Below are 27,435 nucleotides of genomic sequence, written 5' to 3' on the forward strand. Positions count from 1 at the left end.
CGGTAATAATCAGCACTTATTGAACCTTTGCTGTGCGCCAGCACTGTTCTAAGTGCTATGGACACGTCATTGTCGTTAATCTTCACCACAGCCCTGTAAGGGAGGCGCCACCATTGCCCCATTTTATGGAACGGAGGGAACGGAGGGAACAGAAGTGCAGGGACATCCAGGAAGATACTTAAATTTCGTGTGTCTGATTCCAGAGCCCAGGCTCTCACCAACACAAAATTCTACTCCTCTACACAGTTAGTTTGTGGGAGGGCTGGGATTTATTGTGATTTATCGTTTACACAGCTTCTGCGTTTTGCGGTTTTCTGGTTCAGTGCCCTAAGGTGCGTGTGCCCTATGTTTCACATTTCAGCCTCCCAGGGGCTCTACCCTAGTGGGTTTTCTGGATTTTGTCTTCCTTAAATTAGAAAAGGAAAGGAAGAACCAAGGAGACCAAAACAGTTATGATTGAGGTTTGCAGAACTGTTCCCATGAATGGCTGCTAGCTCTTGATACATTAGTCCAGAGCACAGAAAATCTATACTTTTGATAGCTTGGACTGGACACAACAGTAAGTCTTTCTAGACTGTTCTGTCCGGTAGGGGAGAAGAGTCCTCGTTGTTCCTCTGGGATGCAACATAAGAGAGCAGCACAGAGGCTTTATGGGTGACCCTGCCACGAGTGAACAGGTCCCAGCATGAAAGCCGGACAAGAAAGTTGAGCTCGTGACCTCCGTCCATTGGGTCCTTCTGTCCATTCTTTCTTTTCTTCTCACTGTGTCATTGCATCTCCCTGAACTCAGCTCCAGAATGAAATGTACTGTAACCCCGGCTAACAAACAGGCTTCCCTTGAACAGGCCGCAAGGTGCACAGGGTGAGTCTATGTCGTGACTCTGTGGAGGCGTGGGCAGCGAGATGGTTGTCTACCGGCATCTGTGTTCTGGCTTTTGTGAAGAAGGGAAGAAATGGGAAACACGCTGATGCCAGCCTTGCTGCGACTGGTTGGCGGGAGTGTAAACAACTAGCTGGTTTGGATCTAGGATCAAGATGAGGCGTGATGGAAAACCCGGGCCGCCTTTATCCTTAGGTCAGCAAAATGGCAGGATGCTGCTGTCTGCGTCCCGGCTGACCCTGGTGTTCCTGACCGCTGCCAATACAGTTTGCCATTTAGATCCATTTAGCAGAAAAGGACATTCGCGTAGAAGGATCCCGCCTTGTAAAAATGCAGGCTTGGCATGCACTGGGGCCCTGGGAAGCCATTCTTATGAATCTTTTTCTGGGGGAGAGGTGCCGGCAGTTGCATGCAAAACTGGGCACTGCTGTGGCAGATTGGCCAGCGCATTCTTACGTGTGGCGGACACTGTGGAAAGGCTCCTTTGTGCCAGTTTGGATAAGACTGGGTGGGAAACCAGTGTTTGAAATTAGGTGCTGAGGTCGTAGAGTCAGATCACAGCAGAGCAGAAGTTTAAGCTCTGAGTTCAGAGAAGGTCTGCGATATTTTCCCTGACCTCTGAAGTTGTCCAAACCACTAAGTGAAGAAACATACTTCCTTTGGTTCATCTGACCACATTATCATCTGCAAACTTTTGGCCTTGTTGCCTCAATCGAACTGCAATCTTCCTGCCTGCTTGAGAGAGAACTGGGTGTCGGGGGAGCAGGGGCAATGTATTGTTGCTCCCCAGGGTCAAAATGTGAAACCAGACCAAAGGGTCCAGATGGAAACCAGAATGATGATTTCACTCCTGGAACGAGGCGTCATCTTTCCTAGCACATGTATTTTTCCTTCATGCCTCTTTTCTTTTTTCCTTTTTTAGTTTTAGTCTTTTTGAAAAAGGCCTCGCATTGTCACCCGGCCTGGAGCATAGCTCACTGCAGCCTTGAACTTCTGGACTCAAGCAGTCCTCCTGCCTCATCCTCCCGAGTAGCTGGGACTATAGGCAAGCACCACCATGCCCGTCTAATTTATTTATTTTTTATTTTTTGTAGCGATGAGGTCTTGCCATGTTGCCCAGGCTGGCCTTGAATTCCTGGGCCTAAGTGATCCTCCTGCCTCAGCCCTGCAAGTTCATTTCTCTTTTAAAATAAAGTCGGTCAGTTGTAAAGTTAGAATGTAAAAACAAACACTTTCTGATGGATTAGAGGATTGCACACAGCTTTCTGTAACTGAAATTCTGAGTGCATGTGCAACAGTGCCTTTAAACAATGACCTTGGCCCGCGGTGCACATTTGATACACTGAGCATAACAGTGGCTGAATGAGTGCTCCTGGTGCTTTGGCTGGAGGCAGGACTTGGATGTTGGCAAGGCCCTGACATCGGGCCACAGTGATCTTTCCCAGCCTCTGCATGTCCACGTTTTTCTAGGTGGGAGACATCATTCTTTTGATGTATTGCTCTCCAACCGCAATGGTAGAGCAGCACGTGATTAAGTTACGGTTAGACATAGAAACAATACTTGTAGCAGAAACTTGAGCTGGTGCATGTAAAAAAGTGGTTCATTTAATGATGTAATGGCAAAGTGAAGGGACCAAATGGAAAGGGGCGTGCCCAGGGCTCATCTACAAAATCTTCGGGACATTTCCTCCTGGGGGTCAAGCTTTAGATGCCTGCTGCCCAGCCATGAGAGAACATCAGAGGGCCACAGCGTTCCCCAGGTTTCCGTTAACAGAGCAAACAAAACAACATCCCTTGCAACCCAAAGGCAGGCACACAGCTGGGCCCCAGGAAGACAGGGATTGCACTAGAATCCCTTGCGGTCCTGAGAGTGCTGCCTTCTCGCTGCTTGGCTTAGCTCCTCTCTGCACCCCAGCTTCCTCTCACCTTGCTGACTCCCCTGTAGGGAGTAAAAGAGGCTGCCTCCAGCCTCCGCTCGCACAGCTTTGTTTCTGCGTGTTCCCGGCCTCTGTGTGGAAGGACATGCTAAGAGCCCTTTCTCCACTGTGCTTGCATTGACTGATAACATGTCTGTCTGTGACACCAGCTCGGCCTTTTTTTTTTTGTGACGGAGTCTTGCTCTGTCGCCCAGGCTGGAGTGCAGCAGTGTGATCTTGGCTCACGACAACCTCTGCCTCCAGGGTTCAAGCGATTCTCCTGTCTCAGCCTCCTGAGTAGCTGGGATTACAGGTGCCAGGCTAATTTTTGTATTTTTAGTAGAAATGGGGTTTCACCATATTGGCCAGGCTGGTCTCGAACTTCTGACCTCAGGTGATCTGCCCGCCTCGGCCTCCCAACGTGCTGGGATTACAGGCACGAGCCTCCGTGCCCAGCCCAGCTCGGCCCTTTTAATGTACGGAACTGTGCAACCTGGAGGTCTGAGGGCAGCTGCAGCTTTCATTAGCTCCAGCATCCCATTGACGTCCGGGTTGGATGGCTCAGTATTAAGCAGATCCTGACTGATAAAATATCATTCTTCTAAAGTTTCTACTTCTGTATGTTTTATATATTCTATGATACTTTAGTACAGTAGTACATGTGTGCAGTTTATAAATGAGTACACACATATTAGAGGATGCACACAAACTCTTTTACAATTAGGATGTGCAATCAAAGAAGTTTGGAGACTTTTACTTTATGGAATGTCTACACTACATATAGGATGTTTATCCAGAATATCTCTGGGAATATGCAGTGGTTCATACAAGGGACAGATCATATCTTAATAAGCATATACTACACATTTTCTTTCTTGACTCCAAGAAATCTTAGAGATTTATGTCCATAGATCTTAAGGTATGTACAGTAGAATTTCATGTTTCAAACATTTACTGATAGTCTCACATTATCATGAGAAAGAAGACTGGGATTGTGCTGTGGGATTGTTATTAAGTTATCTATATTTACTTGCATAAAATGATTTTTAATATAAAATTAATCAAAGTTGCTCAGTTGTAAGAGGTGAATGGCTTTATTTGAGATACTGCTATGATTCGAATGTTTGTCTCCTCTAAAACTCATGTTGAAACTTAATTCTCAGTATATTGAGAGGTGGGGCCTTTATGAGGTAATTGGGTCATGAGGGCTCTACTGTCATGAATGGGTTAATCCATGACGGGAGTGATATTAATGGGATTAATGGGTTATCACAGGAGTGGCATTAGTGGCTTTATAAAGGGAGAAAGAAAGACCTGAGCTAACTCATCACCCCTTTGCCATGTGATGCCCTGCTCCACCTTAGGACTCTACAGAGTCCTCAGCAGCAGGAAGGCCCTCACCAGATGCAGCTCCTCAAAGTCTATTGGACTTTCAGCCTCCATAGCCGTAAGAAATAAATTACTTTTTTTAATAAAGTACTCAGTTTCAGGTATTCTGTTATAAATAACAGAAAATGGATGGAGACAGATACCTTGGCTCTGAACTTTTTTGTTCCTTGGCTTTTGAAAGCCTCTCCTGGTCCAGTGTGGATTCTATAAACCGTTTTTGACTTCTATAGGACTCAAGAGCTGGAGCGAAGGTCTTTTAGCAATGGAGAAAGTACGTACTAGGAGACGGAGGCATGGGAAGTGGCTCTAACCCCATTTCTACAAGTAGTGTGACTGTAAATCGTGCTGGGGCTCAAGTTCTTGATCTGTAAAATGGGAATGATGAAACCTCCAAGAGTCATCATGAAAATCAAATACAACCATGAACGTGTTTGTGCTCTATGAGCTGTAAATCCTAAACGATAGGTTGCTTAAGATGAAGAAAGGCCATTGTTGAGTTTCTCATGAACCTCTGATGCAGGGCGCGTTCTAGTGTATCATGCGTAAGGGATCCTTGCCAAGTCCAAGGAAAACTATGTGGTGCCGAGTGCATCACCCCGGGCATGAGCAGTCCCCCCCAAGACAGGCAGGGGGCTCCTGCCACTCTGCGCATAAACAGGAACTGAAAGCAGAACTCCACCCCATTGAAACCTTGAGGTCTAGCATCATATTTTGTCCCTGTTTGTGCATATTACGTGCTTATGCGATAAGGTACCGTCGGCCCCCAATATCTGTGGGTTCCATGTTTGTGGACTCAACAACCTTGGATTTAAAATACTGGGAAAAAAATTGTGTCTTTTTTCTTTCTTTTTTTTTTTTTTTTTTTGAGATGGAGTCTCACTCTGTCTCCCAGGCTGGAGTGCAGTGGTGCAATCTTGGCTCCACCTCCTGGGTTCAAGAGATTCTCCTGCCTCGGCCTCCTGAGTACCTGGGGTTACAGGTGCGTGCCACCATGCCCGGCTAATTTTTGTATTTTTAGTAGAGACAGGGTTTCACCATGTTGGTAAGGCTGGTCTCGAACTTCTGACCTCAAGTGATCCACCTGCCTAGGCCTCCCAAAGTGCTGGGATTACAGGCGTGAGCCACCATACCCAGCCCAGACTTTTTTCTTGTCATTATTCCTTAAACAATATGGCATAACAACTGTTTACATAGCATTTATGTTGTATAGGTATTATAAGTAATCTAGAGATGATTTAAAGTGTACAGGAGGATATGCATGGGTTATATGCAAATATTATAACATTTTATATCGGGACTTGAACATTCTCAGATTTTGGTATCCGTAGGAGGTCCTGGAACCAATGCCCTAGGGATACCGAGGGACAACTGTATGCACTGTTGAACCTCCAATGTCTAACACAGTGCCTGGTGTGGCCTAGACATGGAATATATGTTTAGTGAGTGGAAGAATAAAGGCATTGCCATACCTGCTTGTCTCTCTGGCACTTGTCACAGCATTGCAAGCCCAGATGGTGTTTGTGAAGAGGCAGGAGTAGGTACAGTATAGAGGTCTAGAGCTTGGGTTTCTGAGGCACAGACCAGGATCAATTGTATCACCTCCCTAAGCCTGTTTTCCCAACTGTAAGGTGTCACACTAGTACATCTCTCGTAGAATTGGATTGAAGATTAAATGAGGTGATGCAAATTAACAGAGTCTAGCATATGGGGACATGGAGTGGGTGTCTGCAGGCAGCCACTGCTCTGTGTAGCTCCTGCCTCTGCACCCTACAGTGGGAGGGCCGCTACTGGGAGAAGAATCAGACACAGAAGAGAGGAGTGGGAACAAGTGGGGCTCTGCTGGGAACCTCGTCATCTCTGTGTGCTAAAGACCTTCAGAGAGTAACGCCCAGTCTTTACTTCCAGCAAATTCCTCTTTTGGTCAACTCTAGTCCAGAACTCTATGGAGAAGGGACTCTGGGAAGTGAGTGGTGTTCCCAGCTCTAGCCACGTTGAACCTAGGGTGATCCAGGGCACTGCATGTTAGGTCTGTGTAACAGTGTCTGTGTGGGCTGTGTGGGCATGTGTGTGCACATGTATGCATGTGCAGGTATGTGTGTGTTCATGTGTGTGCTTCAGATCCCCTTTGGGGAATGTGCAGGAATGTCAGAAGTGGGGAGGTAGAGACTCTGGGTTAGGGCAAGGGGCGAGAGACCCTCTTTGAGACCACCTGTGGGGGCGAAGATGACTCCATCCTGGATGCTAATCCATTATGTTGGCTTCCAATTAACTCCAGTTCTGGAAATGCCTCTAAGATTTCTATTTCATCTTGTTCCTTGTGTAAGAGCATGTACTTACCATAAATCTTGCCCTTAGGTCAAAACAACCTTGATGTTATCGTACTTACCGTAAATCTTGCTGTAATTGTCCTGCATATCCCTTCTGAAGCGCAGACACTGTCCTCCTGTGGTACGTAAGCCCTGGGCCTGGGGATGGTAGCGCAGGGAACCCCCATTTCGTCTGCAGGCCACCCGAGACACGGCTCCTGTTCACGCATCCCATTAAATGTTGCTCTCTGAGGAACTGGATTTGCTGCCTCTTTCTTCGACCTCTCAGCTTCCTTGGCTTTTGGCAGTAGGTTTGCAAAATGACCTGCTCACCACGGAACCAGCTTATTCCAGTCAGAGTGGGATCAGCAGAATGGGGGAGTGGAGAGCATAACCCAGACCCCTCCATGCACGTGTTCATGGGAAGGTGCTGGCTTCTCTGCCTCCTGCGGAGAAAAGCCTCAAATGTCTGACTACGCTGACTCACTCGGACAGCCTTCCTTCTCTGTGGCCTCTGCTTGTGTTCTCCTCCCTCCTCCTCCCTTCTCCATTCACCAGTCCTGCCTGTCTCTCTGCTTGGCTAATGCATCCTTTTGGTTTCAGATTTCGTGTCCCTGCCTCCATGAAGCCTTCCCTGATTGCCCCAGTGTGGGCAGGTGTCCCTGTGCATCCCCATCACAGCACTTGTCACAGTCGATGCCACTTCCCAGTTTACTTGTCTGTATTCCTCACTCAACTAGGAGCCTGTGAGGGTGGAGACATGGGATCTTGCTGGGACTTACAGCAATAGCCATGTGCTTCCCTTCCCAATGTCACACAAGCGAGACATGGTCTGGTGCATCTGATTCTGAGTCTCAGCTGTATGCGAGTGTGGCATGACCTTTCATCCATCCCCCCCTCTCTCTCGCCATGAGGACAAAAGCAAGGGTGACAACTACAAAAATGACCACCGCTGCCAAGGCCTCTGCTCTGAAAGTGCAGCACGGTGGGTGGGACCTCAAGACAGTGTAACTGACGACGTCTGCAGAATTCAACCAGTGTGCCCTGGTGGGTAGGACAGGAAGTAGGGCAGTAGGCGATTAGACAGAATTGATACTCTTTGAGATCAAGCAGTGTGTGGCTTTGAGATGGAGAAGCAGTAGTAGCTTTGTCCTTCCCAAGATTTGGACCCAGGGTTGCCTTGGGAATTCAGACATCAGGAAGGTGACCTGAAACATGGTGACTTGGCTATGTAAAGTGGAAGGCACTTAGAGGACATTTATCTATCCAGCGGGTCTTTTTGTTTTTGTTTTTTTTTGAGACAAGGTCTTTCTCTGTTACTAAGGCTTGAGTGTAGTGCAGCCTCAACCTCCTGGGCTCAAGCAGTCCTCCTGTCTCAGCCTTCCATGTACCTGGGACACCAGGGACATGCCACCATGCCTAGCTAATTTTTTGATTTTTTGTAGACAGTGTCTTGCTATGTTGTCCAGGCTGGTCTCAAACTCCTGGCTTCAAGCCATCCTCCCACCTCAGCCTCCCAAAGTGTTGGGATTATAGGGGTGAGCCACAGCATCTGGCGTATCTAGCAGGTCTTAAAAACTATTTAGGTCATAGATTACGTTGCAAATCTCATGAGGGACCCTCTCACCAAAAAAAATTACCTGCCCACGAAGGTTTCCATACGATTTAGGGGATATTATATGCTTGAGGTCTATGATCTGTTTCTAAGCCTCATCCCAGAGGTGTGGTGATGAGGACCAACGAGGCGAATGTTTGTCTGAGGTCAAGACGGAGACAGGAGAGGTGACAAGGGCAAGGCTATTTCGAGACCTGTTTCCATACATGGTGGGGTCTCTCAACTTGAATGGAAAGTTTAATTTTGCCTCTGTATGGTGGTAGAAATAGTGTCAGTGACATCCAGTTTTTATAACGGGAAAGCACCACAGAGGATCTTGGGGTGCTGGGCTCTGACAGATGATGCATGAGCTATCAGGATTGTGTCCGCTTCGGAGGGTACAACATGGTGAGAAAAGGGGGCACCAGACTAACTAAGGCGGTCCCTGTGAGCACATTCTTGGGAAGTGTGAGGGTGGGTAAACGATCCTTGTTTCTTGCCTTGCATTGAAGCCTTTGCTATTCTACATTTCCTTTTTTAAAAAAAAAAAAAAAAAAAGATTATTTTAATTTTATTTTTTTAACCTCGGTTAAAGATATGCATATTCCGCATTTTCGCTGGTGCTTTAGAATTTGTTTAATGAAATGAGCTTCTTTCTTTCTTTCTTTCTTTCTTTCTTTCTTTCTTTCTTTCTTTCTTTCTCCCTCCTTTCCTTCCTTCCTCCCTCCCTCCCTCCTTTCCCTCCCTTCCTTCCTTCCTCCCTCCCTCCCTCCCTCCCTCCTCTCTCTCTCTCTCTCTCTCTCTCTCTCTCTCTCTCTCTTTCTTTCTTTCTTTCTTTCTTTCTTTCTTTCTTTCTTTCTTTCTTTCTTTCTTTCTTTCTTTCTTTCTTTCTCCCTCTCTCCCTCTCTCCCTCTCTCCCTCTCTCTCTTTCCTGTCCTGTCCTGTCCTTTCTTTCGATAAGGTCTCACTCAGTCACCCAAGCTGGGGTGTAATGGCACAATCACAGCTCACTGCTACCTCAACCTCCCACCCTCAAGCGATCCTCCTACCCCAGCCTCCCAAATAGCTGGGACTACAGGCTTGCACCACCATGTCCAGCTACTTTTTTATTTTCTGTAGCGACAAGGTCTTGCCATGTAGTGCAGGCTGGTCTCGAACTTCTGAGCTCAAGCAGTCCTCCCATGTAAGCCTCCCAAAGTGCTGGGATTGCAGACCTGAAGCCACCATGCTGGGCCATCAGCTGTTCTTTAGAACAATTTTTTTTCATTCTTTTTCTAAAAATCCTTTTTTCATTTAGTCTTCCCTGCATTTCAAATCGAACGATCTTATGAGAAGGGTCAGTGGGGTTATTTAAAGCCGAGAGATGAGGCAGTGAGCTCCGGCAGGTGTTCGTGCCTCCCTTCTCCCTCTGTCTGTCGGGTCCCAGGACTAAGGGTCCTGGCTGTGGGCAATCTGCAGGGTGGAAGAACAATCCTGTTTCCCCTAAAATGTCTTGTCACGGTTCCCAAGGCCCCCACTAAGGACGCGTGGAGTGGGGAGGTGAGACGGGAGGAACTGAAACAGCCCCATCCTGGTGTTAGGCTCCCTATTGAGTCACAATGTGTGGAAATGACATCAAATGAAGGAGAGTTTTTCTACTGAGATAAAAAGGCACTTAATAAAACGACATAACACTTCACAGGGAGCTGTTTTAATGGCTGCTCAAAGCAACTCTGAAGTGTCTATAATGAGATCTTAAAAGCAAGTTCTGAAATCTCCAATTCTCTTCTTTCTGATCTTGGGTGCTGTGATATCTTCCCTGGAGATTGACTCGTAGACTGAATGACTGTATTACAGGGTAGGTCTCCAGCCATGCTAACTTCATTTGCTGATGGTAGGTTTATTGCTAGTGCTTAAATCACTCTAAATAGGTTTTGTCAGTTAAAGCAATGTAATATCTTTGCTTTCTTATAGCCCAGAGAGTAGACTTCTGTAGGAATATTCAGAATTACTGCTCGCAGAGCAGAACCTTGTAATCCTATAAAACTTTGCTCTTATCAACCCCTCACACTGTTGATCTGCCCTAAACCTTAATGTCCTGATTTGCAAAATGGGGATAACCCAACTTCATTAGGGTTGTTGAAAGATTAAATATGTAACAAGCCTGGACAGAGTCAGTGCTTACTAAATACCTTCCATTATATCTGTATTAATTAATTGCCCATTGCTGTTGTCCCCAAACCTAACAGCTTAAAACAACATGCACTGATTATGTCACAGTTTTTGTGGATCAGGAATTGGGCATGGCTTAGTAGGTGCTTGGGCTTGGGGATCTCTTACAAGTCTACAACAGGTGTCAGCTGGGGCTGCAGTCATCTCATGACGGAACTGGGGCAGGGTCTGCTTTCAGGCTCCTTGGTGGTTGTCACCAGGATGCAGTTCCTGGTGGCCTGTTGCGTATGTGCCCTGAGGCCTCTCTCAGCTCCTTGCCTTGCATCTCTTCATGCATGGCAGCTTGCAAGAGCAAACAGGCAAGAGGAAGAGAGGGAGTATGAAAAAGAGGGCCACCAGCATCTTTCATTTATTTATTTGTTTGTTTGTTTGTTTATTTATTTATGACAGAGTCTCGCTCTGTCACCCAGGCTGGAGTGCAGTGGCATGATTTTGGCTCATTGCAACCTCTGCCACTCGGGTTCAAATGATTCTCGTGCCTCAGCCTCCCAAGTAGCTGGGTTTATAGGTGCACGTCACCATGCCTGGAAAATTTTTAATATTTTTCATAGAGATGGGGTTTCACCATGTTGGCCAGGGTGGTCTCAAACTCCTGAGCTCAGGTGATCCACCCGCCTCGGCCTCCCGAAGTGCTAGGATTACATGTGTGAGCCACTGTGCCCGGCCCCCAGTACCTTGTATAACCTCCCCCTCGGAGGTGACATCTGCCACTTTTGCTGCATTCCATTTCTTAGGAGCGAGTCATTGGGTCCGGGCCATATGGGAGTGAATACTGGGAGGCGGGGATTATTGGGAGCCACTTTAGAAGCTGCCTACTGCAGTTGTCATGATTCTTCATCCTTTTCTGCTAGATATGCAACTCAGGAACCGTAAAGATTGTCTTGTAAAAAATTGTAGAATGTAACAATAACAAATCCAAAGTTTGGAGCTTGGTGCCTCGCTTGGTAAGCGAGGTTATTCCACATGATCTGCGGAGGCTCCCTGCAGGAGGTGGGTGCCTGAGCCACTCATCAGTGACCCATCTTGCCCAGTGAGGAGCTCGCACATGTGTTGCTTGTGAAGAAAGGCGGCAAACAAACAGGTGGTTCCTTGGATAGGAAGTATGATTTAAGTAAGAAACCACGTTAGGTGCTGCTGGGAGTTGCTTGGAGGTTGGCGGCGCGGGGCTGAAGGCTAGCAGACCGAGCGATCATGTCGCACAAACAGATTGACTATTCGGACAAATACGATGACGAGGAGTTTGAGTATCGACATGTCGTGCTGCCCAAGGACATAGCCAAGCTGGTCCCTAAAACTCGTTTGATGTCTGAATCTGAATGGAGGAATCTTGGCATTCAGCAGAGTCAGGGATGGGTCCATTATATGATCCAGGAACCAGAACCTCACATCTTGCTGTTCCGGCGCCCGCTACCCAAGAAGCCAAAGAAATGAAGCTGGCAAGCTACTTTTCAGCCTCAAGCTTTACACAGCTGTCCTTACTTCCTAACATCTTTCTGATAATATTATTGTGTTGCCTTCTTGTTTCTCACTTTGATATTTAAAAGATGTTCAATACACTGTTTGAATGTGCTGGTAACTGCTTTGCTTCTTGAGTAGAGCCACCACCACCATAGCCCAGCCAGATGAGTGCTCTGTGGACCCACAGTCTCAGCTGAGTGTGACCCCAGAAGCCACGATGTGCTCTGTATCCAGAACACACTTGGCAGATGGAGGAAGCATCTGAGTTTGAGACCATGGCTGTTACCAGAGATCATGTAAACTTGCTGTTTTTGTATTTTTCCTGCCGGGTGTTGTATGTGTGGTGACTTGTGGATTTATGTTTCAGTGTACTGGAAACTTTCCATTTTATTCAAGAAATCTGTTCATGTTAAAAGCCTTGATTAAAGAGGAAGTTTTTATAATCTAAAAAAAAAAAAAAAAGAAACCACGTTAATTATTTTTTTAACAGTTAAGGCCACATTCTCTATTTCTGCTTAGCTGCACGGAGTTTGTACACTGGGACAAACTGCTCTCTGGAAATGCCAAGAAGCAGTGGGGCTATTATAAGAAAAACGGAACTGAAGGAGTTGTGGAACTTGCTCTTCTTCCCCATTTAAGAGTCGTGTTCCTTCTTTAACTGATCGGAAGAGCAGGGGAGGAGGAGAGAGCGGTGGTGTGGTCTTCCTTAAGAGCTGGGCTAGGAGAGACATGGAGCCTCTGGCACTTTGGTTTTTCACTCCTGATAATGTCAGTGGCCCTGGCTTTCCTAGAACTCAGCAGCCGGGGTTTCCTTTCCACCAGCAGGGTAGAGGAGCCACCACCATTGAGGCTAGAACACTCAGTGGCTGAAAGATTGCTGAACTTGGGAATCCACCAGATAGGCCAGCTCTGCAAGAATGAGAGAAAAATAAATTTAACAGTAGCAGAAAGAGACAGTGTTTTTAAATATTACAAATATTTTCTTATTAGGAACAGTTTCTTTAGGGTGGATGATGTCCCAGCACCAAGACCCTCTGTTCTTTTTAAACCTTCATCTCAGAGTCTGAAAAGATCTGAAAAGTGTCCTGGCCTTAACATGTGTCCTTGGACAAGTTGCTTTAATTTCTTCCTTTAAACTTATGCTAAGGCCTAATCAAACATGACCAGAGAGATGAGGAGACAAGGCAACTCAAACGAAAACCTTTCAACAGACAATAGAAGCAGACCCACAGAGAATCTGAAGAATGAGATGATCAGACATGGACTTTAAAAGATGAATGTTTAATATGTTCAAGGAAATAAAAATCAAGATTTAAAAATTCATCAAGGAATTGAAAACTAGAAAATGAATAAAATGAAACATTTATAACTGAAAACTATAATAATTGATATTAGGAAATCAATAAATAGGGTTATCATATTTGATACATCTGTAGAAAAAACTGGAAGAAAATCTCCAAACTCAGAGAAACTCAGAGAGATAGAAAATAAAGAAAACAATAAGATATATATATATATATATATGTGTGTATATATATATGGTGAAAAAGTTTAATGTAGGCATAACTGGAGTTCCAGTAGGATAGAAGAGACTGAATGGAGCAGAAACAATGTCTAAAGAGATAATAGCTGGTACTTTTCCATAGGAATTGCTTAGCTTGGTGCCCAGAACTTTTTATATGGTTAGTAAATGTCAGCTTTTCTCATCATCGATATTATTATTTTGCTCATCTTTGCTCCTGTGGAAGATTTACACTGATGGCAGTTTGTGAGAGTCCAAATCCACTAGGCCTTTTGTTCACCACAGATCTTACAGTCCTGGTGCTTCTGCTTCTACTGAAGGCCTGGAGTTGGGTTCACACTGGTTGAAATCTGATATGAAATTAGAGTAAGTTTTCCTATGGAAACAATGTAGTCAATGAATGTGGGTGTCCACTGTAGAGTGCTGTAGCTCAGCAAGCTTGGGATATAATCGTTCTTTATTTACAGCATCAGTTCAATGGAAAAACGCGTATCTTAGTTTCACACGTGTAGCCAACAAATGCTCGCTTGGAACTCAGCCATCAGCAATCCAGTTGATGGAGTGGGGATTGCCTGTACAATTAGTTCGGTCACTGTCACCCTAACCTTCTGCCTTTGATTCCTTTGTAAAAGTTTAAGTCTCATTTGTAAGTGTCCTCACTGCAGGAATCAGGACATAATCTTTTTATCCCGTCCTTGCGTGCTGCTGACTGCACGGGCGGTGAATCAGCGGATGAATTCGTGCGTGCATTTGTGCGTGCCTCCTGGAGAGAGGGTTCGGCTGGCGAACAGGGCAGTGGATATGGGAAATGGGAAGTCTGAGTCTTGTCTGAGTCTTGACTCTACCCTTACTAGTTACAGGCCCACTAGGAGAATCCGTGTTTTCCTTATGCGGGAATTGAGGATGAAGTCAACTGTCCTCCCCTGACAAAGGGCTGCTGTGAGGACCAAGTGAGATAAGTGTGTGAACATGGGTGCACGGGCCATATTTTTGTATCTCAAATGTGGCACCTTCTTCTCTGTATATGGGCTTCTGATTCTTTCATGGAGGGAACTGTGGACATTTCCAAGCTATGCTCACTAATGTCCACGGGGCATTAATCTAAATACTTGAGCTCACTTATGCCATGTATTAGTTTAAATTTACTTCCGTAAGGAATATGTTCCCTCATGAGGTAGACAGACGAAACGAAGTCTGGCGTCACAGGCCTGGAGCTGCATTTTCTTGCATTGCTAGCTCAGTTTTTCCTACAACAGCGTGTGAGGACTGAGATTGACTCTGCTTGAGTGAAATCTGCTCTCAACACCTCCAAAAGGAATCTTACAGAATGTTGTGGGAATAAAAACAGCACAGGATGGACTTGAGTTTGATAACGTTTTCTGCTTTTATGGCACTTCTTTTTTGGTAGTGGTTACTGTGACTTGTAAAAATCATCCCTTTTTCCCTCTGGTGAAGAGGAATTATTTTATACCACCAGCATAGTATTTTACAGTCCAGAGCAGACAGGCCCAGTAAGTCCGTAATCTGATAAGCCCCTGGAATGGGATCCACGTGCAAAGTACGTCTGTTCTCTTTGATGCAAAGGGAGGCCTAGACAGAGAATCAAGTGAGGAATGAATTGGAGCTCTCCAGGGAGTTCGCTGGTAGTTTTAGGAGTGATGGTCAGTGCGCGGTGGCTCAAGTCTGTAATCCCAGCACTTTGGGAGGCCGAGACGGGCGGATCACGAGGTCAGGAGATCGAGACCATCCTGGCTAACCCCGTGAAACCTCGTCTCTACTAAAAAATACAAAAAACTAGCCGGGTGAGGTGGCGGGCGCCTGCAGTCCCAGCTACTCGGGAGGCTGAGGCAGGAGAATGGCGTGAACCCGGGAGGCGGAGCTTGCAGTGAGCTGAGATCCGCCACTGCACTCCAGCCTGGGTGACAGAGCGAGACTCCGTCTCAAAAACAAAAAACAAAAAACAAAACCTCCATTCTTTGGTCCGGCGGACTGATAGGATACTTCACTTTGGGGACCCGAGGCTCTTGTTGGATATGTAGGATTGGGATTTTCTGTTGATTGCTTTGTAACAAACCTAGTGCAGGGGGCCGGGTGTAGGGGGTGGGGGAGAGTAGGTTGGAGGAGTATATTCTCTTCCCCTTAGGCAAAGCTTCAAAAAAGTGCTTTGTGGGTTAATATGGAATTTGTGCCATATTTCTGTGGGGTTTCTTTGAAATCGAAAAGGGCAGGTGCAGTGCTTCCTGGATTAAGCATCCTGAGCCGTTTGTCTTCTGCTCTTGAGTTGACCCTGGTTTTTGGGCTGTAGAAAGGGGAGGAGTAGCCATCCAGTAACCCTGGCCTGAACTGCTAAGGCCAGGGCCCGGGGGCTGGGCTCTCACTCTTTCCAGACAGGGCCGAGGCACCGTCCTGCTCCAAGATGTGAAGGTGCCTTCCTACATGACCTCATCTCTGCATCTGCCAGCTCCATCTGCCCCCGGAGTGGGCGAGCCAGGCAAGCGTGGCACTGCCCTCATTACTATGCACTGCCTTCCCTTGCAGGCATCTCCACACAAGGCCACCTGCCTGGCAGGCGGGGCAGGCTGAGGCGGGGTGGGTGGGGTGTGTGTGCTGGTGTCCAAGGTGCCTAATGGGACCTCTACTTCTTTTGGTCACCTTTGGAGTCAGAACAGTCCAAACTGTTACTCATGCACAGTTCTGCCTGTTTCTCTCTTTATGTTATTTCTTTCTGCCCACAAGGTCTGCTGCTCTGTACAGGCCTCCTGAATTCCCTAACTGAACTCCTTGTCAATGCTGAAGACGCTGAAGACGTTTCAGAAGCATGTGGCTGGGTGCTTGGCTCATGCGGCTGGGTGCTCGGCTCATGTGGCTGGGCGCTCTGCTCATGCGGCTGGGCGCTCGGCTCATGCGGCTGGGCGCTTGGCTCATGCCGGTAATCTCAGCACTTTGGGAGGCTGAGGTGGGGATCGCTTGAGGCCAGGAGTTTGAGACCAGCCTGGGCAATATAATGACACCTCATCTCTGCCAAAATAAAAATAAAAAATTAGCCTAGCATGGTGGTGTGCACCTGCAGTCTTAGCTACTTGGGAGGCTGAGACAGGAGGATTGCTTGAGCCTGGAAGGAGCAGGTTGCAGTGAGCCGATATTGTGCCACCGTACTCCAGCCTGGGTGACAGAGTGAGCTCTTGTATCAAAACAAACAAACAAAACCCCAAACCAAAACAAACAAAAAGAAGTATGTAAGCCTTAAAGTCTAAACATTTAACTAAATGGATGACTGAATAAAAAAATAAACACAAAAATCCTTGTCATATAGGTTAACTCTGATTCCAAGACTAGAAAGAGATGCTGGAATTATCAGGTGACCCCCAACAGGATGTGACGCACAGAGTCAGTTCTGTAGTGTACATTGTAGGCAAATCATATTCTCTGTCTTTCTGAACATTCTGAGAAGAATGAACTCAAGGTTTGAAAGACTACCATGTGTGCCGTAATTTTTGTGCTTAGTTTTTTTTTTTTTTCTTATTTAACTGCATTCTGAGGAATGGAATCCCTGAGTTTACGGGTCTTGTTAGTTATTTCCTGTCCATAAGAATCATGTTGATTTATAATGTTATCAGCAATGTATATTCCTTACCAGTTTCCTAAGACAACTCATCACCTGAAGATTTCTGAAAGTCTGTGGAGCAGTGCTTAGTGAGTTTGGAGTGAAGGCGTCCGTAGGAGTATGGTGGATGTTGTGAAGAGAGACCAGAGGGGACAGCCTTTCCTTCTCAGTGCCCACTTTGATGGAATCACAATTATTCCCTGAGGGTGGGGTTGAAAAGATTTTAAGGCCCTTTTCAGGTTCAATAAGATAATGTGTCTTGAATTGATTACTGATGTCTGCCATGAGAGCAGGATTAAGTAGTCTCGATCTATTTGCCTGGGAGGTATCATTCTTTTTTTAAATTATTATTATTATTATTATACTTTAAGTTCTGGGGTACATGTGCAGAACATGCAGGTTGGTTACATAGGTATACACGTACCATGGTGGTTTGCTGCACCCATCAATACGTCATCTACATTAGGTATTTCTCCTAATGCTATCCCTCCCCTAGCCCCCCACCCCGCAACAGGCCCCAGTGTGTGATGCTCCCCTCCCTGTGTCCATGTGATCTCATTGTTCAAATCCCACTTATGAGTGAGAACATGCAGTGTTTGGTTTTCTGTTCCTGTGTTAGTTTGCTGAGAATGATGGTTTCCAGCTTCATCCGTGTCCCTGCAAAGGACATGAACTCATCCTCTTTTATGGCTTCATAGTATTCCATGGTGTATATGTGCCACATTTTCTTTATCAAGTCTATCATTGATGGGCATTTGGGTTGGTTCCAAGTCTTTGCTATTGTGAACAGTGCTGCAATAAACATATGTGTGCATGTGTCTTTATAGTAGAATGATTTATAATCCCTTGTGTATATACCCAGTCATGGGATTGCTGGATCAAATGGTATTTCTGGCTCTAGATCCTTGAGGAATTGCTACACTGTCTTCCACAATGTTTGAACTAATTTATACTCCCACCAACAGTGTCAAAGCATTCCTATTTCTCCACATCCTCTTCAGCATCTGTTGTTTCCTGGCTTTTTAATGATCGCCATTCTAACTGGTGTGAGATGGTATTTCATTGTGGTTTTGATTTGCATTTCTCTAATGACCAGTGATAATGAGCTTTTTTTCATATGTTTGTTGGCCACATAAATGTCTTTTTTTGAGAAGTGTCTGTTCATATCCTTTGCCCACTTTTTGATGGGGTTATTTTTTTTTCTCGTAAATTTGTTTAAGTTCTTTGTAGATTCTGGATATTAGCCCTTTGTCAGATGGATAGATTGCAAAATTTTTCTCCCATTCTGTAAGTTGCCTGTTCACTCTGCTGATAGTTTCTTTTGCTGTGCAGAAGTTCTTTAGTTTAATTAGATTCCATTTGTCAATTTTGGCTTTTGTTGCCATTGCTTTTGGTGTTTTAGTCATGAAGTCTTTGCCCATGCCTATGTCCTGAATGGTATTGCCTAGGTTTTATTCTAGGGTTTTTATGGTTTTAGGTCTTACGTTTAAGTCTTTAATCTGTCTTGAGTTAACTTTTGTATAAGGTGTAAGGAAGGGGTCCAGTTTCAGTTTTCTACATATGGCTAGCCAGTTTTCCCAACACCATTTATTAAATAGGAAATCCTTTTCCTATTGCTTGTTTTTGTCAGGTTTTTCAAAGATCAGATGTTTTTAGATGTGTGGCATTATATTTGAGGCCTCCGTTCTGTTCCATTGGTCTACATATCTGTTTTGGTACCAGTACTATGCTGTTTTGGTTCCTGTAGCCTTGTAGTATAGTTTGAAGTCAGGTAGTGTGATGCCTCCAGCTTTGTTCCTTTTGCTTAGGATTGTCTTGGCTATATGGGCTCTTTTTTTGTTCCACATGAAATTTAAAGTAGTTTTTTCTAATTCTGTGAAGAAAGTCATTGGTAGCTTGATGGGGATAGCATTGAATCTGTAAATTACTTTGGGCAGTATGGCCATTTTCACGATATTGATTCTTCCTGTCCATAAGCATGAAATGTTTTTCCATTTGTATGTGTCCTCTCTTATTTCGTTGAGCAGTGGTTTGTAGTTCTCTTTGAAGAGGTCCTTCATATCCCTTGTAAGTTGTATTTCTAGGTATTTTATTCTCTTTGTAGCAATTGTGAATGGGAGTTCACTCATGATTTGGTTCTCTGTTTATTATTGGTGTATAAAAATGCTTGTGAGTTTTCCACACTGATTTTGTATCCTGAGACTTTGCTGAAGTTGCTTATCAACTTAAGTAGATTTTGGACTGAGAAAATGGGGTTTTCTAAATATACAATCATGTCATCTGCAAACAGAGACAATTTGACTTCCTGTCTTCCTATCTGAATACCCTTTATTTCTTTCTCTTGCCTGGTTGCCCTGGCTAGAACTTCCAATACTATGTTGAATAGGAGTGGTGAGAGAGGGCATCCCTGTCTTGTGCCAGTTTTCAAAGGGAATGCTTCCAGCTTTTGCTCATTCAGTGTGATACTGGCTGAGAGTTTGTCATAAATAGCTCTTATTATTTTGAGATACATTCCATCAATACCTAGTTTATTGAGAGTTTTCAGCATGAAGGCGTGTTGAATTTTATCAAAGTCCTTTTCTGCATCTATTGAGATAATAATATCATGTGGTTTTTATCTTTGGTTCTGTTTATGTGATGGATTATGTTTACTGATTTGCGTATGTTGAACCAGCCTTGCATCCCGAGGATAAAACCGACTTGATTATGGTGGATAAGCTTTTTGCTATGCTGCTGGATTCAGTTTGCCAGTATTTTATTGAGGATTTTTGCATCGATGTTCATCAGGGATATGGGCCTGAAATTTTCTTTTTTTGTTGTGTCTCTGCCAGGTTTTGGTATCAGGATGATGCTGGCCTCATAAAATGAGATAGGGAGGAGTCCCTCTTTTTCTGTTGTTTGGAATAGTTTCAAAAGGAATGGTACCAGCTCCTTTTTGTACTGGGAAGTATAATTGTTAATCTGGAGGGGTAGGAAGCTTGAAGGAAGCTTGAAGGAGTCCAGGAATGAATCAAGTATTAGTGCTTGGTTTGCATGGATTGCTGGTGCCTAGCGTTTTGTGTGGCAGCAGCCAAGAGGCTGTGGTTCCTGATTTCATAATTATAGATTTACATGTAATTAATAAGTGTGACAATTCAAACAGCAGAGCTTGTCATTTCAGAATAAGTTGTTCTCAGAGAGGAATCTCATATGAGGGATCCATTTCCCAGGAAATAGATGGAACCAATTACTGGGCATGAGCACCTCTCTGATATCAACTATATAAATGAGTATACAATGAAACACTATCAGGCCCACAGGTAGGGTTTTACTATACTTTATTTCAGGTTCTGGAGTCAGAATTGGGTTTATTCTAATGTCTCCCCACCAGTCAATAATTTGAGCCTCTTTCATTACTGTTAAGGCTGCAGCGGCTATATTCAGAGCCTGTCAGGCTATGACTAACTTGAGCTATGCAACGTGAAACCAGAAAGCACTAATAAAGTACTTGTGAGTTCTAGAAATTTGGCTTTTTTTTTTTTTAAAGAAATTTAGGCTGGTATGGTGACTCACGCCTGTAATCCCAGCATTTTGGGAGACTGAGGTGGGAGGATCGCTTGAGCCCAGGAGTTTGTGTTAGCCTGGCCCACATAGCAAGATCTTGTCTCTGCAAAAAACTCCTAACATTTAAAATTAGCTGGGTGTGGTAGTGCACACCTGTAGTCTCGGCTACTGGAGAGGCTGAAGCAAGAGACTCACTTGAGCCCAGGAGTTCGAGGCTGCAGTGAGCTATGATTGCACCACTGCATTCCAGCCTGAGTGACAGAGCAAGACCCTGCCTCTTAAAAAAATAAAGGAAAAACGTTCACTTAGCAGAGAAGTTGATTTAACCTAGTAAGAGCCTTAAGAGGTTTTGACTAGGACTCAAAAGTTTGGTTCTGACTCTACCAACCAGCTATGTGACCTTGAGGAAGTCACACAGTTTCCTTTTGACCAAAACGAGGGGACTGGACAAGATGGCATGTGGTATTCTCAGAATCTTATGAAATGGAAAAATGTATACATAGACGGGTTTCCATCAGTGTGGCCCTAAAGACAGGCCACTCTGGTCCTGGGTCTCTCTTCCAAGGCTCCTTCTTCACCCAGTAGGCTTCATTCTCTCTTCTGAGTCCTACCTCTGTGTCTTCACGTGCGACAGCCACGATTCCCCTGGTGCATTCTTTGTGTGTGTGTCACAGCCCCCGCGAGCTTCCTGCGGGGAAGGGCAGTCCCAGGGCGGGGTGTGACTCCTTAGCCTGGCTCCTGGCTTGTCCTCAGCAAACCGCGGGTAGGGTGTGCCCCTGGTGGCCGGCCGAGGAACAGCAGTCGCCCTGGAGGTCGGGAGCTGCATCCACTTGAGCGGTCCCAAGCCATGGGTCAGAGAGGATTCGATGGTGGTGTTCTTTGTAGAAATGTTTCCTTTTCTGAGACAAACTAAAACTTTGTCTATCCTTTTGTCCTGTTATTTCTTTCCTATCAGGTGTGTAAGAGTGTACATTTGAGAGTGCATTATAAAAGAGGTGAAAGTTAAAATGTTTTAAAATAAAGAAACAGTGACTGGGTTGTTTGACTGAAAAATCAGTGCTTAAATCTAAATTTGAGCAGACTTGCTGCTGTCACTATTCAGACAAGTTAGCGCTGGCGCTTGAGCCCTTTGTAGAGGATGATGAGTAGAGCCGAACACTGAGCCCTGTGAAGTGGATTTTTCCTTTTCCACCTGCAAGGGCGTTTTGGGGCTGGCCTTGCAGGATTTGTTTGTTGGCTGCTTTGAGACTTGTGTCCATTGTTTTGAGCACATCCCTTGGGACACTAAATAACAGATTCCAAAGGGGTGTCCTCCAGAGCAGTGCCCCCACTGAGAAGATGCACCCGCAGCCCTGCGCCCCGAGGGCATGTGAGGGAACTGAGCAAGCGCCTGCAGCCTAAGGAGGAAGGCCCCAGGGCAGACAAAAACCCAGCGAGGTTTCTCGCTGGGTGATAGGGTGAGCCTGGATTTCAAGGAAGGAAAAAAGGAGTAAATCGAGAGGTGTCTCCTGAGCTCAGGGGGGCCACAGGTGAGGCAGCCCCGTCCCACCGCTGCGTGCTGGTCCCCCTGCCGTGTGCCTGGTCCTTCTGCCGTGTGCCTGGCCCTGCTTAAGAACCCCTGGAGGCCAGGGAGGGTGGAACGGTATCTCCCCACCAGTGGGGTCTAGCCTGCTGTTGGCATGGGAAAGGGAGGGTTTGGGGAATGCTTGTTGGGTGAGTGAAGAATGAACGAATGAATGGCGGAGCCCTGAGAAAGAGAATTCCTAAACTGCGATGGAGAAAGGTAGAAATGAGAGTGGTCGGTGTTGGGGAGAGGTGCCCACCCTGCCTTCTTGGCAGTTTGTAGGAATCAGTTGGCCTCATGAAAGTGTACTGCCTGCCGCAAGGGGCGTTCTCCTAATCTTCAAGGGCAGGGCAGGGCAGGCTGTCACCGTTCCTCAGTGTCCAGTTTCTTGGGGGTTATGTGGGCTATAAAGCCTGGCAAGGATTTGCTCCTCCACAGGGGGTCTTAAGAACAACTGAGATGAAAAGAGTTGCAGTTTGGGGGACTGCGAGGGAACATGAGCCAGAATCCATACTTGGGGTGCAGCTCAGAAATAGCAGCGGCATCGATTGGCATCTCATGAGCTGATGTTTTAATTCTGCGGTCACCTCTTTGAACTCTGTACATCGATCTGCACGATGCAGGTAAACAGCAGCTTTGGTGCCGTGTTTGTTAGGGCTCAGAGTCAGTGCAGGCTGCTCTCCTTGGGAGGCGAGACCTTCTGGAGAGGGATTTTCAGATGAGTGTTAAAAGCCAAGTCCCCTGTTGCCCCAGGTTTGCTGGAATTGTCCCCCAAACACAGGACTGAGAAGGAGTAAAAATAATTCAGATTGCCAGCTGGTATTTCAAATCCCATTTCATATTTCAGTGTCTGAATAAAACCACGTTTCTCTGAATTTCAACATTTTGTCCTTGATCTTTTGGCTTTCAAATTTATTCTTTTAATGTAAGAGAACCGAATCAATGATTTTTTCCTTCCCTCGATAAATGACTTGTTTCCCCTTTGTTTATAGTTTTCAGAACGCCTCCGTGGTCCTTTCAGTAGGAACATGTTGGCGATGGCGATCTGTGTTGATAAAGCCTCGGGTCCTGTGTCCTCTGCCCTTCCTGCCTCTCTCAGAACAGAAGCCATTAGCAACTGAGGGCAGATGCTTTTTCCTACTTTCTTCTACTTCTTGGGCACTTCCTGACTTTATTTTCTAACTCCTCTTTGAAATTTTAATTTCTACCATCATATTTTTAATTTTTTTTTTTTTTTTTTTTTTTGAGATAGAGTCTCACTCTGTCACCCAGGCTGAGTGCAACGGTACAATCATTGCTCACTGCACCCTTGAACTCCTGGGGTCAAGCAATCTTCCTGTCTCAGCCTCCCACATAGCTGGGACTACATGCCCATGTCACCACACCTGGCTAATTTTTACATTTTTTTGTAGTCAGGGGTCTTGCTGTGTTGCCCAGGCTGGTCTTGAACTCCTGGCCTCAAGTGTTCATCCTGCTTTGGCCTTCCAAAATGCTGGGACCGCAGGTGTCAACCACTACACCTAGCCATATTTTAAATTTCTAAGAGATTAGTTTTATTCTCTGAATGATCTTTTAAAATGGTATCCTGTTCTTTTGTGTGTGTGTGTGGAGGGGAGCATATAAATGTCTGGTATTTCTTAGTGAGCGTTTATATTGAAAAAGTTAAAAATATAAGTTGAAAGCTGTGTTTGTATTGGGGTTTGTCAACTGCTGCACACATGGCCTTTGATTAGGGGATCCCAAATATCAGGAACTCTAGAGCTTTTTTTCTCTAACCTAAAGGGAAGCCCTCACTGCTTCTGTGTGGGCTTATCCAGCGTAGGGTGAACAGCACCTGGCCCCTCCCTTACCTGTGCCTGATGTCCCCAAGCCCAGCTCGGTCTCATGCAGGCTTCCTGGGGAGTAAAGCTCTGACCCTGGTCGTGTGGCCTGGGGCTCCAAGGGTGTGTTGTTGTGCGGCCTTTCAACTGATCTGTTTTCAGCCGTGCCCTCCAATGCTTGATGTTTTCTGAGATTCTATGGCATGAATTGGCTTGCTGCTTTACTGGCTTCTCTCCCTGCCAGCAGTTTGGTTTCAGCTTCCTGATTCTCAGGGATCGCTTGTCCTCCTGGATTTTGTTGATATCACTTGTCTGGTGTTGTCTCTTTTCCTATCTCTTTGACCTTGTGAATTTGTGTCTTTCATTTCGTAAACCACTTTACAAGGGCTTTGGAAGGAGGTGGATATAAATGTGTGTGTTCAGTTCCCACTGTGTAATTGGACCCTTGCCCTAATCAGCTTTAAAGAATTATTTAAGAGAGAAAGAACTGAGACAAGACCATCATATAACTAAGCAGACTTTGGCAGTTATTACCCAACCATCAGATTCTAAAGAGAAAATGCTAGAAACGTAGAAATTAGAATTAATAGGTCGTATAGGATGATACCTAGAGAAACAGATTACGTGTCTTTTGAATGCAAGGTTTTGAACAGAGTGAATACTTTCTGCCTAAACAATGTGGTGTGTTCGCGTACTTCTTCTCTAGACCCCTCCCAAGATTTCAAAATTTCTGAAAATACATCCAAGGTGAACATGCTCATTTTTGGTTAAATATTGCATACATGTCAGACATGTTTCTGAAACTTATTTTTACCATACTTCTTTTCTTTCTGTGAAAGCAGTACAGTGTGATTATAGAAAATACTGGTAAGAAATAGATGACAATATCCCCCCACTCCCTCTCCCAGTCTCATCAACCAGAAATAGCCAGTCCTGTCCTCTGGTTATCTGTGAGGTCAGAGTTGCCTCCCTTCGTCTTCATGGTTGTGTCCTCCTTCTTTTCTAGGACACTGGGGTTGGGAAATCAAGCATTGTGTGTCGATTTGTCCAGGATCACTTTGACCACAACATCAGCCCTACTATTGGGTAAGTTCCTCTATGTCGTTCTCTTTCACGTTGCTTCCTTTCACAGCATCAGAATGGCCACTCTGTCTGTGCCTGAGCCTTCAGCCAGGACCACAGTTTTCATCCCAGCCAGTGAGAATCGATCCCAGCTGTAGACTGACAGAGATTCAGGGACTTCTGAGTATGTGCCCAGGCTTACTGTCCCTGTCAGTCATTTTTTTTCCTAGTCAACCTTCCTCATGCTACCTCCCAAGGTCATTTCCTTGATCTCCAAGAGCATTATTCTGCAAATCTTGGAGGCGTTATTTCCAGATGGAAGACGATACACAGAGCAAAACCCTGGTGGTTCTGCTTTAAGTTGCCTGCTAGTAAACCCTGGAAATGCCATCCACCCATACCTCACCACTGTCTGGAAAGTCTGTGGAGCAGATTGACTTTCCTTTTCTGGGATTATCTTTTTTTTTTTTTTTTTTTCTTGAGACTGAGTGTTGCTCTGTCATGTTGCCCAGACTGGAGTGCAATGGGGTGATCTTGGCTCACTGCAGCCTCCACCTCCAGGGTGGATTCTCCTGCCTCAGCCTCCTGAGCAGCTGGGATTACAGGTGTGCGCCACCACACCTGGCTAATTTTTTTGTATTTTTAGTAGAGATGGGGTTTCACCATGTTGGTGAGGCTGGTCTTGAACTCCTGACTGAAAGCAATCCACCTGCCTCGCTTCCCAAAGTGTTGAGATTACAGGCATGGGTCACTGTGCCCAGCCCCTTTTCTGGAATTACCTAATGCCAGCATTTCCACTCTCATGTGTGGGGAGGGGTGGAAGTGCATTGTTAAATTCTCCTGAGCTGGGGTGCAAAAGTGTTTTCCTGTGCATCTCCCCTTTCCAGTGGGCTCTTTGGCAGCATGTGCTTTGGCTCTGCTGTTTGGGAAGTGCCTGCTTATTTTTCACCCTGAGGATATCAAGTCTTTGCAGGCAATGTCTGTCTGTCTGTATGTTTTGGGAAACCCGTAGGATTGTTGAGAACGGGAGATGGTATCAGAAGTGGAGAAAAATCATGGTGGGGAATAAATAGATGCTCAAGAGTACTTGGCTGATAGGCCAGTGGTTGGAACTGTGTAGCTGAGAAAACCCACATTTTGTAGTTTAAAAATGACTTAAAGAAACATACTCATGAAAATATCAAGAATTAGGAAGGGTCTGACATTTTACCCTAATTGCAGCCTGCAACTTGTTAACAAGTTAACAGTTGTGACGTGTTAGCCTGACTCCGTTTCAGGGATGCTGGCAGAAGACAGAAGCCCCCCGGGGCAGAGACAGAGGCAATAGCAATAGCCAGAGTATTCGCATTTTGCATTGGTTCCCCCGGTCCAAATTTCCATAGGGTGACATTAGAGTCAGAGACCTCACATGCAGGAGGTTGTGTGACGGGAGAGGAACCCCAAGCTGAAGGAACCCAAATCTTCTACATAGGGCAGTGAGCATGTCTGTCCTCAGCTAGAGAAAGAGACTCTTCCCCTCCAAGGATGCTTGCTGTGCAGGTTGATCATCCCTAATCCAAAAACCTGAAACCCAGAATGCTCCCAAATCTGAAACTTTTGAGTGCCAACATGACGCTCAAAGGTGATACTCAAAATGCTCATTGGGATATTTCAGATTTTGGAATTTCAGTTTGGGGATGCTCAACTAGGTAAGTATAATGCAATTATTGCAAAATTAAAAATCTGTATATCCAGCCAGGAGCGGTGGTTCATGCCTGTAATTCTAGCTCTTTGGGAGGCCTAGGTGGGCAGATCACATGAGATCAGAAGTTCAAGACTAGCCTGGCCAACATGGTGAAACCCCGTCTCTACTAAAAATACAAAAATTAGCCAGATGTGGTGGCGCGCGCCTATAGTCCCAGCTACTCGGGAGGCTGAGGCAAGAGAAAGTGGTGGTTGCTGAGATTGTACCACTGCACTCCAGCCTGGGCAACAGAGCGAGACTCCATCTCAAATAAATAAATCAATCCAAAATTCGAAATACTTCTGGTACCAAGCATTTAGGATAAGGGATACTCAACGTGTACAAGCATCCTTGAAAACACAATCCAGAAAAAAGTGTTTACTTGCAAGATGTACACGGTGTGAGAGACCATCAAGAATTGTCTCCCAGCACAGGCGCTTGAAGGATAGGTATACTTTTTATGAAGAAATTCTTTCCACTCTGCTCTGGAATGTACTTTTTTTCTCTCTCTCTTATTTTTCACTTTGTGTCTCTGTGTGTGTGTTTTTAATAATAAAAAGCAGAACTGATAAGAGTGATTAACTGTGAAGTATGGTTCCGGAAGATGGAGGAGAGATTTGTGCCTTCTACTTTCTAAACTTTTGTTTAAAAATTTTTTTAAATAAATTTCTTTTGTCATGACGTTTTTTAAAGTAAAAAGACAGCGCATACTCATACCACAAATTATGGGCAGTACATAAAAATGACAAGCTTCTAGGTGTTAAGCATAGGTATAGGCATCATAAATAGGGTGGTTACGTAATTTTGGTCATAATCTCTTGGTCAAAGAAAGTTGCTGTGCCA

At 45.3% G+C, this 27,435-nt stretch overlaps 1 protein-coding gene and 1 pseudogene across 2 annotated transcripts in view; both read left to right on the plus strand.

Annotated features, from left to right (window-relative positions):
- The window catches only part of RAB31 (RAB31, member RAS oncogene family), a 151,515-nt gene that overhangs the window by 37,746 nt on the left and 86,334 nt on the right, over positions 1–27,435 (plus strand). The window contains exon 2 of one of the 2 annotated variants that reach the window (XM_005587186.5): positions 24,814–24,893. The exons of the other annotated variant lie outside the window; for it this stretch is intronic. Coding sequence (XP_005587243.1) covers positions 24,814–24,893 — 80 coding nt within the window. The remainder of the gene's footprint in view (positions 1–24,813; positions 24,894–27,435) is intronic. 2 annotated transcript variants of the gene reach the window in all.
- LOC135968290 (cyclin-dependent kinases regulatory subunit 1 pseudogene) lies at positions 11,424–11,869 on the plus strand (annotated as a pseudogene).

This window comes from Macaca fascicularis, chromosome 18 (genome assembly GCF_037993035.2).
Source record: "Macaca fascicularis isolate 582-1 chromosome 18, T2T-MFA8v1.1".
Classification (NCBI taxonomy): domain Eukaryota; kingdom Metazoa; phylum Chordata; class Mammalia; order Primates; family Cercopithecidae; genus Macaca; species Macaca fascicularis.